The following is a 13,841-nucleotide window of genomic DNA, read 5'->3' as shown; positions in this document are numbered from 1 at the left end:
CTCTAAAATAAAAAATGGCCGAGTTAGACGCGACCAAAGATTGATGTTTTTAAAGGGAGCTGGGACTTGTAAAATTGTATTATTATAAAAACGTCGGTTCTGGCGCTTCGCCGGCCGCTGCCGCGGCACGCTCGCTTCGCTCGCTCGGCTCGCGCGCTGTATGGTCGCAGTTCTACCTAACACTCCTCCTCGCTTCGCTCGTCGTCGTACCTACTCCGACCTGCCTTAAAAGCCTGGCCTGCCTTAAGCTCTATCTCCGCCATTTTCAGTTTTAGTAAAAAGTTTTCCAAGTAAAAGTTGCTTATTTCGATGTGTTCTATACATTAAAATCATTTAAAATATATGTCATAATGACACCACTCTCAATGAAAATTTTCTAAGTCCCAGCTCCCTTTAAAAATATCAATCTTTGGAGGTGTCTAACTCGGCCATTTTTTATTTTAGAGAAAAGTTTTTCCAATAAAAGATGCTTATTTTGACGTGATATACACATTACAATCATTTAAAAATAGTGTCATAATGACACCACTTTGTCAAAAAAAAATCTAAGTCCCAGCCCCCCCTTTGCTACAGTCCAACCGTGGTTCGTTATTCCTTCTTCCTTCTCCGTTCTCTTTTAACCTCTATATTATTCACACGCGAAACGTATTTTTATAATAGTTTATATTGATTGATGTATTTTTGCTCAATGACAGCAATGTCAATATTTTTAATTGTTTACTTTTTATTTGCGGTTTGATAGGTCGGCAGAAGAGGCGGGTGATGTGAAAAATGAGGTCGAATATATTTATGAAAGAAAGAGTGAGCGATATGGATGAATGTGAATGATAATGAATGAAAAGGGGCGCGAACATTCTCCCCCGGCTTTAAAGGGTTCCTTTAAAGGAAACAAAACTAAATAAAGTAAGAGATAACCCTTCTCATCAAACTAAGAAACGAACATTCACAACAATAGCGAAATAACAAACTAAAGAAAAGTATTATCCTAACGAATTATACTATGTACATATTATTGGTTAGGCAGTGGGCACAATCGCACGACAGGACGTACAAAACTTCCCTTATTTATCCTGACAGTGACAACGCGGGTTAAACCGTCCTTTGAAGGATGTACTGCCTCTACAACGCCTAAAGGCCATGAAAATGGCGGCGCATTATCTACCTTTATAACAACCATAGTGCCAATTACGATAGGAACTGATAACGTGGCCCATCTGACCGGCATGCAAATGCTTTCTGTGGAAATAGTCAACAATCATATTATTAACTACATGATCACGTCGCGGAACTACAATTGGGTGTTTCTGCGTATATTCCAAGTCAGCATTTGACAGTCGGCCTCCAACACGAATGAGACCGCCTTTATCTATAAACGGTTTGAGCTTTTGTAAAGCAGGCGAGCAATACTTCTTGCTATTAATTTTATCAATATCATCACTAAACGCTTGTAACGATGAACGAATTTTACCTCCAGCGAACTCTAAGTCAGATCGAGTAAGTGCCGTATTAGAGCGCGGTTTCGGTTTAAGAATGCGATACACGTATACGATGATGCGCAATAAACGAGACCACGACGATATCCGCTGAGCGAGCGAATAAAGTGGCGACTCTGACACATCCGTAGTTGTAGCGTGTGTAAGAGGTTTAAGCTCTGGCACCTCACCGATGGACTTTCGATCGAGCTCCCTTAAAGGCCACTCCGATGGATGCTTGGAAGCCCAAGCTGGTCCCGTGAACCACAAAGGATGATCCACTAGCTTAGCAGGCGTTAGTCCACGGGACAGGCAATCCGCGGGATTTTCCAAGCCCGCCACATGATGAAAGCAGCTGGCCGGAATAGCTTCGATAATCTTAACTACCCGGTTGGCAACAAACGTTTGCCAGCGGTGTGGTGATGACTGAATCCAGCAGAGGGCAACCTTCGAATCAGTAAACGCATAGATCTCGTTAATGTTATAACGGGATTCGAAGTTATCTTGCACCTTCCGCATGAGCTTTGCCAGGAGGACCGCAGCACACAGTTCTAACCTCGCGACGGAGACTGTTTTAAGGGGACAGACCTTCGACTTGGAACACACCAGCCGGACAGTCACTTCGTCTCCCTTTAGAACCTGAAGATATACTACACCTCCATATGCACGCTCAGATGCATCACCGAAGCCTAAAAGGTTTATAGTACAACTCTGTACTACTCCAAGATGGCGCGGTATGTGGATTTCATAAAGTTTAGGAAACTCCGAACAGAATCGTTCCCATAAATCCACAATATGGGGTGGGGGAGTCTCATCCCAGTCGCATTTGATCAACCAAAGCTCCTGGATGAGGAGTTTTGCATATAAGACCACTGGAGCTACTAAGCCCACATTATCCCATAGACGTGCCACTGCGGACAAGATCGTCCTTTTAGTGCACGTTGAGTCTGGTTCTTTCACTTTGAAATGGAAGTAATCACCAGATTTATTCCAACATAACCCAAGAACCTTTTGCGAGACCCCTGGGTCAGTTTCAATGTCTACGGAAGCCCGATGCGAAGCAGGTATTTCACGTAGCACGGCGTCTGAATTGCAAGTCCATTTCATAAGATCAAATTGACCGCATTTGAATAGATCAATCAGCTCCTTAGCCGCGGCAATAGCAACAAACTCATCCTGCTGTTGCGAGTCATCTGACATAATGCTAAAGCATACGTCATCCATGTAAGTACAGGAGGATGCAATCGCTGTAGCCTTGGGAAACTTATGCCCGTCGTCTGCAATCAGCTGACGGACGACGCGGAGCGCGTGATAGGGACTCGACTTCATGCCAAAACACACACGATTAAATTCGTATGTAGTAATGGGATCTGCCGGGCGGAATCTATATAAGATTCGCTGAAACTGGCGGTCCGCTTCGCGAACGCCAATCTGTAGAAACATTTGACGGCAATCGGCCGAAAGCGCTATTTTGGATAAGCTAAAGTTTAGAAAGATTGAAAACAAATCCCCCTTTAGGTTGGGCCCTGAGTGCAAATCATCATTCAACGACAGGCCTGTACTTGTCTTGCTACTCGAGTCCAGGACCATGTACACTTTGGTCGTTTTGTCCTCGCGCACGATAGCATGGTGAGGAACTATGTATGCGATGGCTGGTGAGGCGTTCATGGAGTTAGTTACCTCCGATATGTAACCCTTACTGACGTATTCACGAATAATATCGTCATAAACGGCACGCAACATACTCGATAACTCTAGCTTCCTTTCGAGGCAAAGAAAGCGCCTCTTAGCAGCAGAATGCGACTCTCCAAGCTTGAACACATCATCTCGGAAAGGCAATGCGACAGTATATCTACCACTAGTGTCGCGCGTGGTGGTAGTGCGAAAGTAATCCTCGCATTCAAGGTCATCTTGACTTTGAGCGGGCGGAGCGGATACTTCCTCAAGCTCCCAGAACCTTTTGAGGAGGTGGTCCATGGAGTCCTGAACGGAAGTACAACATGCCGAAGTATATTTACGCGGTGCCTGTAAAGCAGGAACCGAACCCATTAAAATATACCCCAATACCGTCTGAATAGCCGGTGGCATATGGTCTACGTCGCTTTTAACAATGTGCGGTAGCAACAAATATGGGAATATAGTTGCACCCACCAGCACATCAATTGCGACGGGCGTATCCAACGTGTCGTCAGCCAAAGGGAGTCCATGAACATGCGTGAGTGTTGACATGTCCACGGGCACTGACGGCAAGTCGTCGGTAATGCGATCTACCACAAGACTCGAAACGTCAAAGTTGACGTTTTCGTCAAACCGCGAAAATATTTTGATGTTTGCGTCACCTTTAACAATTTTTTTAGTTTTTCCAATGCCAAATACAGCGCTTGGTTTTTTATCAAAATTCAAACCTAATCGCTTACAACACTCCTCAGTAATGAAGTTACTTTGTGACGCGGTGTCAAGTAAACATTTGATGACTTGCGCGCCACCCTTATTATCGCGGACGATAACCTTCGCGGTGGACAGCAAAACCGTATCACACGAAGATGTTGAGTTTTGATTTGACATCTTATTGTTAGAGGCCGCTAGTGCTTGAGTCACGATAGACGTGTTACAAGATGTGCTCTCCGGCGGTGAAGACGACTCAGCCGCGGCGCTCGCAGATGTATTTGACACATCAGACGTCGTAGCCTTTTCATCCTTGTCGTTGTCAAAATGCAACAGAGTATGATGCTTTTGACGGCAAACTCGACATTTCACCTCGGAATTGCACTCGCGGGTGCGGTGTTTGATACTAAGCATATACTAAGGCAGTTAACACATGCCTTAAGCTCTTTAGCGCGTTTGAAGCGTTCGGAAGGCGTTAAGTTGTTGAGGGACGGACATTTAAATAAATGTTCATGGACAATATTGTCACACAAACATTTAGTAGTGCTCGCGCAAGCGACATAACTTTGTAGTTTTGGTGCGGCACTACGCGGTTGAGACGACTTAACACCTTTTTCGCGCGATGGATTTACGGCGGCGGAGACGGCGGTACATGGTTGCACATTTTGACAAATCCTAAACTGACTCTTCATAAAATCTGACAGATCACGAAAGGTAGGCAACTTCGTATTGCGGTGCAGCATTTCAAATGCTCGTAGAGATTCCTGGTCTAACTTTTTTAATGCTATATGCAGAAGCATAAAGTCGCTTAAGTCATCAAGCTTAAGCGCTTTAAGCGCATTCGCAGCTGTGACGAATTTATCGATGAATGTCTGAAAGTTAGAATTAACCTTTAAATTGAGCATTTGATCCATGTAGGTCGAGGCAAGAGTGCGCTTGTCTTGAAATCTGTCAATTAAACTATCGAGGATAAGCTGATAATTTTCAGCGCTCGGAGTTATACCCGCGAAGACAGTTTGAGCTTTTGGTGACAATTTCCCAATAAGATAGAAAAGCTTCTCTTCGTCGGTAAGCGACAGATTGTCGTGCACTCTAGATTTAAAACTAGCGTAGAACAGCGGCCAGTTACGTATGTCTCCATCGAACGCTATCAGTTCCATCGTTGGCAAAGAAGGTCTGGCTCTCTCCACTATAGAAGGTGGCGAAGAGGCCGGCGGTGCGGCTGGTTGCAGCCGCTTAACCGCTCTCCTGATGCGGCAGTACAAATCTTCGAAGGCTATGATCGGCTGATAATTAGGGACAGCAGCCGCCTTAGCCCTAAGCAACGTGCGATTATACTCATTAACAACCTCTTTGAACTCCGAGCGAAGTTCGTCGATATTTTCCGCAGCGGCAAGGAAACTCTCGCGACTGTCTGCATCTGTATCAACGACTAGCGACTTATTGTAAATGCCCTGGACGAGTTCAAAGAAGATATTGCGTTTTGCTTCAAGCATCAACAACTCATCTTCATAATACGCGCTGTCGACGCTTTCGATTTTTTTTGTATCTTTCGCCATAGTGCAGGAGACGGGTTAAGTATGCGGTAAAACAATTTATGTTCCTATAAATAAGGATAAACTCTTATAAACGTAAGTATACCTAAATTGCGGGTGCGGTTAAGAAATTATATTTAGGTAACTAGTTTATAAGGGCGGCGCGGAGAATAATAATACTCATATAAATAAATACCTAAACTGCGGGAGCGATTAATAGAGAATAATTTAGGTAATATTTATACGGGCGGAGCGGGAGGAGAACGATTCGCAATGAATGTATGAGGAGAGAAAAGGGAAAAGAAGAGAAGAGAATCCGGTTCGAAGGACCAGAAATGGAGCGGCTAATAGATGACGAAGGACCAGCGGAAGGAAGCGCAGCCCGAAGATAAGATGGGGCTATGGCTATGTATGAATAAATTATGGGATTAATGGGCCGACCTTACCTGCATGTAATTTTCATTGGTTTCGGCGGCCGCCAGAAATGTGGTTCGTTATTCCTTCTTCCTTCTCCGTTCTCTTTTAACCTCTATATTATTCACACGCGAAACGTATTTTTATAATAGTTTATATTGATTGATGTATTTTTGCTCAATGACAGCAATGTCAATATTTTTAATTGTTTACTTTTTATTTGCGGTTTGATAGGTCGGCAGAAGAGGCGGGTGATGTGAAAAATGAGGTCGAATATATTTATGAAAGAAAGAGTGAGCGATATGGATGAATGTGAATGATAATGAATGAAAAGGGGCGCGAACATAACCAAAGACTCGAAGAATGTAACTCCGAATAAGATGAATAAAGTCTAAGGAAAAAACGTGCCTCGGAAATCAAGAAAAAGTCATTCTCGGATAGATGGTGCACACCTTTGGTCTATGCTCGGCTAGATGGCGTTGACGACACCGTTTCGTATTTAACAATTTTAACTATGTTTTTCATTTTGAGTTTTAATCGTGTGTCGATAGATGGCAGTAAATTTACTGTGACTACAAAATTTACTATGACAGGACCGCTCTATACTATCTATTCTCTTCGACGAAACTAGTAAATACCTAGGTCACACACGCAGACTTACTAAATTTTCTTCTCTCCCTAAAAATAAGCTTTTTAGTTTTATTCAAAGGCACAGAGTATTACGCAACGTCTCCCCTTTTTCTCGCTAACACCAAAAGGAATGGAAGATTTGAGTCCCACATAACTGCCGACGCCTCCCTAGGTCACAGGGGGTATGCGTTCCAGCATTACTACATCGTTAAAAAAAGTCTGTAGCTCACAGAGCTACTAATAGTTATCACTACATAGTATAAAACAAAGTCGCATCCCGCTGTCTGTCCCTATGTATGCTTAGATCTTTAAAACTACGCAACGGATTTTGATGCGTTTTTTTAATAGATAGTGATTCAAGAGGAAGGTTTATATGTATAATTTGTTAACCCGTGCGAAGCCGGGGTGGGTCGCTAGTAAGACTTACGGTTTGGTTCCTCTGGCCCAGGCAGCAGCGATTATATTCTTGATGGAAACATCGACAGGTATGTAGTCAGCTATGAGAGATGGATCGGAGTATAGACTCCGCATGATGCCTGAAAACAACGGTAAATGCTTAAGAGGCTGGCTTAGCAAAATAAAGTTGCAGAACTTAAAGAGACTCACTACAAAACTCAAAAATAACTAAAAACAAAACAAACACTACTCAAAATTTCCGAGAATTTCCAGTTACGTAACTTGGGAAGTTACGTCCTTTCATGTGAACTTCAAATTTTCTATGGTTGTCACTTGCCTGTCAATAAACGAATTTATTTATTAATTTTATTATTTACAATGTTTGTAAATTTGCATTCGCTATGGCACATCGCTAATGCATTAAACACACACACACACACACACACACACACACCACACACACACACACACACACACACACACACACACACACACATTCGCGCAGGCCAAAAGCAATTATTATGTTTTCCCGGATATTTTTATTAGTTAGATATACCTAGTTTTAGTTCTAGTTTTAGTTTTTAGTTTTATCAGGCCTCTCTGAAAATCAGCGTCACGTTGTGGGTCCTAGGACTCACTTCGTGACACTAAGCTGAGTGGGGACCTTTTAGCACAAAGTATTTTTTTTCTGTTCGTCCTAATGAATAATTGTTATTATATTTTGTACATTTTTATGCTAATTTGTTAATTTCTTGTGCTAATAAATATAACTTACTTACTCACTTACTAAATAGTGGTTTATTTTAACATGCCTACCTCCGGCTGCGGAGTGCCCCGCGCCCCCCGCCCCCGCCCTGTCAGCGGCGGGCGGCGCGCTCAGTGCACGAATTTGACGAATTGCATCCCGCGAACACTCGAGCCTGAGGAAGGACCCCCTCAACACACACATAACACTTCACAACTCATCACATACACTACATTTAAATCTTTCCCGGATCACACAACTACACACCCAGAAACAACGCGTATACCGATAGCGCCGAGTTTCTGACAACAAAACACTCTACAGGGTGGAGGGGTTTAGTCCGTAGGCGGCTGGAAGAAAATCTCCAGTACAGCCGAGTCGACACCTCTGAAAAAAAAAAAAATAACCCCCGACGGGCCCGAAACATGTCGCCAATAGGGACTAAAAATCTAAGTGAGTGAAACCGTTGTCGCCTAAACATACCTACTAAGAATGGTATCTATCACACTGAAGTGGTACCTTTTCCACAGGCGACAAGGATCCCGACTGGTCCGTTGAAGTTTTCAATCCATCCCGGCATCGGCTCGGACACACTTGAAATTACTGGAAATATAGAAAAAATGACATCATAAGTTAAATGAAATTTTATAAATAGTTTAATGTGGTTGTAGAGTGTTATAATTAATAACAGTAAAACGCACTAGATCTTGAATAAACTTGGAGGATACAACTAAACGGAGTAGCCATTGACAGGCTTTCCCCTCTGTCGAAAATAGGCGGCCAACGGTCATACACAATGTATGGACTGACGTTTATCTGACATGGCTATTTTTACGTTACGCATACATTTGACGTTCCCCTCCCCCGCAAAAATCGGCAGACTGTTTTGTACAAAAAATTACAGACATGGCGTCTCCGTTTGATTATATCCTCCAAGTGAATAAATGGTAATGGGCTTTTTGTCTCTTTCCTATTAAGTTTATAAGAAAGAGGTGGGTAATATTAATATAACAGTGTATTACCAATGGAAGGCCTGATGATGACAGCTGGGAGCTGCCCCTTCTGCTCGTACACGACATGCTCAGCCAGCTGCTTCGTAAACACGTAGGTGTTTGGCAGCTCGCCGAGGTACCTGGAGAAACATAGATAGAGTTAGACCATAGAAAAATATAAGTAAAGAAAGAGTGGTACATACATCAGTTTTATGTCAAAACGCGAGTTTCGTAGTTGACATCTAACGACAAATGGCGGAATTTATCAGTACCACTACTTGACACGATGTCACAAGTTTCGCTAGTGACGAAAAATGTACTTACTACTAAAACAATTTACAACTATGTAATAGGTATTAGATGTTGAAAATAGAGTTCCAGTTAATCCGATTATAATATTATTTAAAAATTGTCGAGCATTAGAGTTCTTGTTCGCCGCGACATCTATTGTTAACTAGCAGTACTGATAATGTCCGCTACTTGACGCTAAATGTCATCTACGAAATAACTCGCGTTTTGTTAAGAAAACTGCATGATGTATGGAGTGAGCACTCTTGTCTTCTTAATTCTCTTTGTACTTACTTTAAGGCGTCACGATCCTCAATATATGTTCATAAAGTATATTTTTTTATTCGGTTGACTAAAATGACATTTCATAGTATGAACATAAAATGTCATTTTAGTCTACCGCATAAAAAAATGGACTTTAGATATTCTCACACACTTTGAGGGTAACCCGGCAATTAACATAAAGATAATCCTAATTATTATTTTGTTCATATTAACTGAATATTCAAAACCCTCTGAGTATTTTCGTCGTTATATAAGGCGTGGCTCACTCCGCGATTTCGTCGCTTTGCTACAGGTAGTAATTATGAAGGTAGGTATCACCTCCTGAAAGTGGTCTCTATTAAGGATGACTCACGCTTGACTGGGCCGGACTTCCGGCGCTTCGTTTTCTATTGAAAGCACCACGTGATCACCGTCAGCCGTCATAGAAAATGACGTGTCGGCTTCGGCCCGGGCTAGGGTTGCCAGATCGAAAGTCGCTATTATCGGGAAAAACTATCAATCTATCTGGATTTTGAGACTTAGGTCGGGAAAAAAAAACATTCAAATTAAAGGAATTGTATTAGAAACAACGATATTTTATATTATTGGCACTACGTCACTACGTCAGCTACTCTGCCCATAGACGTTTTTAGGGTTCCGTACCCAAAGGGTAAAAACGGGACCCTATTACTAAGACTCCGCTGTCCGTCCGTCCGTCCGTCCGTCCGTCTGTCACCAGGCTGTATCTCACGAACCGTGATAGCTAGACAGTTGAAATTTTCACAGATGATGTATTTCTGTTGCCGCTATAACAACAAATACTAAAACTAGAATAAAATAATGATTTAAGTGGGGCTCCCATACAACAAACGTGATTCTTGACCGAAGTTAAGAAACGTCGGACGGGGTCAGTACTTGGATGGGTGACCGTTTTTTTGCTTGTTTCGCTCTATTTTTTGTTGATGGTGCGGAACCCTCCGTGCGCGAGTCCGACTCGCACTTGGCCGGTTTTTTTTATAACGCTGACGCGCTCGACACGGGTCGCTCGGTCGCTCGACGACAGTTCGGAACTTGAAATTATTGTTTTATAACGTGCAGCTGTTTTTCGGGACAATTTCCACTTTGTCGGGAATCGGGAACACATGCTAAAATCGGGAGAATCCCGCCAAATCCCGACCATCTGGCAATCCTAGCCCGGGCACGTCCTTTATACGACGATACTAGTACTTACTTAGGCGTAACGATCCTGAGTGTATGTTCGTCAATATTCTCGCAAACTTCGAGGGTATCCCGCCAATCAGCGTGAGGGGGATACATGACCTCCTCTATGGGGTCTCTGTTTGTGTTAGAATAAGACGTAGATACGTGGACTAGAGCCTGGAAATTATTAAACATATTTATTAGAAACTAAAAACTAGTGTCTACGCCAATAGGGAATATTACGCGAAACTCTGCGTAGGGGGCGCCACTCCCACAACCAGTCACAATCTAAGGGTCTACCGCAAACGAGAGAGTCGAAATTTTGTTATCTAATCTCTCTATCACTCTTGCATATCCGAGCGATAAAGAGGCACATAGCCGAGTTTCGATTTCGCGTTTCCCGGTAGGCCCTTTGTAAACAAACCGCCTTGATGTATCTTCGCTAAGCTCGATCAATAAATAAATAGTTTTTAATTTTAGTTTTTAATTTTTTAGATATATTACTTGTTTACTTATTTAATAAAAAAATCTGTATTTTAAGTTCGGACATAAAAAAATAAAATAATAAGGCTTATAAAAATAAAATATATAAATAAACTAACCTTTAAATCGGTAATTTCTCTCGCCAATTCAACGATTTCTTTCGTCCCTTTCAAGTTCAGTTTACAAGCAAATGTCAGAGGGTCGTCGAATCTGAAAAAAAAAATATAGTCAGACAAGAAATTGTAAGGCAGTTGTCCCACCGCAAGCGATGAGCTATAAGCGAGTAGAACGATAAACTAGAAACGAGTGGGCGAGCGGCGAGAAGCGAGTGTTAGCTTCAATAGTTTTGTCGCTCGGCTATAGGCGAGTGTTCAAGTGCGACGGGCTATTGGTCTCGTAGCTTGAGTTCAACTACCAAGCGAGCATCGCCGAGCGAGTACCGCTGAGCTAGTTTTATCTCATCGCTCTTATCTCGGCGATAAACTAGTAGAGCGAGTGTTCTCGCCGGCAGTGTGAACAGCCAGCGATGAACTATAAATATATGTATCTCTTTTACTAACACAGAATCCCTATCTTTTGTTCGATTCTTGGGCGAGAACCGCCGATAGCTAATCGCTTACTCGCTCTTGGTGGGACAACTGCCTAAAGTCTATTTTTTTATTCGGTAGACTAAAATGACATTTCATAGTATGAACATAAAATGTCATTTCATACTATGAAATATCATTTTAGTCTACCGAATTAAAAAATAGACTTTAGAAAATTATTGAGGGCGCCACTACCTACGTAACAGTCACGTTTTTGACGTAAAATAAATAAATAAATTCATTTATTTGCGGCCAACTTGGATCAATTCAATGTGTTAGTGACAGTATCTATCTTAAGGCTAATGTTATTATAATATACAAAATGATCTACAACTAACTATATACAAAATTGTTTCTCATAAATAAATAGGCAGATTCTCTCAAAGAGAAGTATAAAGAAAATCCGCCCACTCACCTATTCCTGCGCACATGAGTCATGCAGCAGTTATTTAAATACAGCCCATCAACTCCGTGTGTCTGCTTAAGGATGGCAAAAATTTAGTATGGATTTTTTTAGTTCCATTTTATTCATATTCTACTATTTTATGTCGTACTATACCCACACCCACCTAACTGCCTAAACCACTTTAATAACCGACCCAACCATTAACCTACCCACTTTAATAAGAAAGGCGATGTCTGTAATAACCAATGCACAGGTGTTTTATACGACGTTTTTCAGCAAACTTGCGAAGAAAATATAGTAAATTTTAATTCTTAAGCTACGAGCAAGTTACAGTACAATAGTACAATACATTACGATACAAGTGCGAAAAGTAGGAAATTCACTTCACTTGTATCGTAATTTACTATTACGGCAGTCCACAAGTGGAAGAGAAAAGCACCGATAATTGTGTCAAAGTGTTATTTTTTTATTATAATTTGTAATCTTACCTAACACTGGCCGCTACGTGGAATATGATGTTGACTCGGTTGACAAGGAGAGTGCGGTCTTCTTCGGACAGTCCTGAAAAACACAAGGATAGTATTGCTAAAAAAATTGTTAGTCATTAAAATTAAGGACTAGGTTAGCGTTCAAAGGGAAATAAACTTTCATAAAAGTTTTCAGAAATTTGGGAAATGAGAATGTTTTGCAACTTGCACATTGAACCATACCTATATACAAGGCTTTCGAACTGATTTCACCTCACCAGTTTAGAAAAGTTTTATTTTTATTATTAACATTTTTTTTGTGTTTTCAATTAAATTAATTGGAATTAGATAGATAGATAGAATAAGTACTCTTTATTGGCACACCTCAGTAAAAAGATACAAAAGAAATAAACAATTGATTAAATGTAGAGGCAGACAACAGGCGGTCTTCCAAACAACCTTTGGGTATTAGGTCAGGTCATCAGATAATTTTCCTCGCAATAAGTATAAATTGTATTTCGCGGAGCAGCACATTGTATAGACCTCTCGAAAAATATAGTATATTGCGGGTCTCACCTAATCCGTTCTCCAGAATGTCTCCGGCTATCACGTGGACCTTAGACTCGAACACGCCCGGCCTTTCCCTCTTCAAACGGTCGTAGAGGAACTGAAAACAATAGTTATTTGTACAACAAGAGATCAAAGTTTGATATTTCTTCGAGTGCTTATTTTGAGTCCCGTGCAAGCGAAAGATTCTATAATAGATTTAGATATAATCTAATTTAGAATCTTGAGCGTAGTAAGGGACTCAAAAGCGCACGAGATGTAAATAACTTTGATCTCGTGTAGTTCACAAAACTTTTCACCTCAGCAGTGAGAACATATTAGAGAACCCGAAAAATGTATTCCTTCTTCATCACTTACCTATTCACTCATGTTTTCTTAAGAAATACCAACAATTAAGTTTTCACCTCAGCAGCTCGAACAAGGGTACTTTGCTACTTAAAAACAGTGAGCAAAATGCGATTTTGCTCACTGTTTTTAAGTAGCAAAGTACCCTTGTTCGAGCTGCTGAGGTGAAAAATAAATTCGTATACGTATTTTATATGAACACAATTTGCCTTTGTACAAATGATGTGTGTTTTTAGAGTTCCGTAGCCAAATGGCAAAAAACGGAACCCTTATAGATTCGTCATGTCCGTCTGTCTGTCTGTCTGTCTGTCCGTCTGTCTGTCTATCTGTCTGTCCGTCCGTATGTCACAGCCACTTTTCTCCAAAACTATAAGAACTATGCTATTGAAACTTGGTAAGTAGATGTATTCTGTGAACCGCATTAAGATTTTCACACAAAAATAGAAAAAAAAAAAACAATAAATTTTGGGGGTTCCCAATACTTAGAACTGAAACTCATAAATTTTTTTTTCATCAAACCCATACGTGTGGGGTATCTATGGATAGGTCTTCAAAAATGATATTGAGGTTTTTAATACCATTTTTTTCTAAACTGAATAGTTTGCGCGAGAGACACTTCCAAAGTGGTAAAATGTGTGTGTCCCCCCCTGTAACTTCTATAATAA

The 13,841-nt window shown here is 41.3% G+C and overlaps 1 protein-coding gene across 1 annotated transcript in view; it reads right to left on the bottom strand.

Annotated features, from left to right (window-relative positions):
* The window catches only part of LOC134660474 (putative fatty acyl-CoA reductase CG5065), a 38,530-nt gene that overhangs the window by 14,858 nt on the left and 9,831 nt on the right, over positions 1-13,841 (bottom strand). Inside the window, exons 3-9 of the mRNA XM_063516235.1 lie at positions 12,841-12,931; positions 12,286-12,358; positions 10,924-11,014; positions 10,353-10,498; positions 8,600-8,709; positions 8,097-8,180; positions 6,864-6,972 (exon numbers count right to left, since the gene is read on the bottom strand). Coding sequence (XP_063372305.1) covers positions 6,864-6,972; positions 8,097-8,180; positions 8,600-8,709; positions 10,353-10,498; positions 10,924-11,014; positions 12,286-12,358; positions 12,841-12,931 — 704 coding nt within the window. The remainder of the gene's footprint in view (positions 1-6,863; positions 6,973-8,096; positions 8,181-8,599; positions 8,710-10,352; positions 10,499-10,923; positions 11,015-12,285; positions 12,359-12,840; positions 12,932-13,841) is intronic.

This window comes from Cydia amplana, chromosome 27 (genome assembly GCF_948474715.1).
Source record: "Cydia amplana chromosome 27, ilCydAmpl1.1, whole genome shotgun sequence".
NCBI lineage: Eukaryota > Metazoa > Arthropoda > Insecta > Lepidoptera > Tortricidae > Cydia > Cydia amplana.
This window is presented reverse-complemented; position numbering and strand designations above follow the sequence as displayed.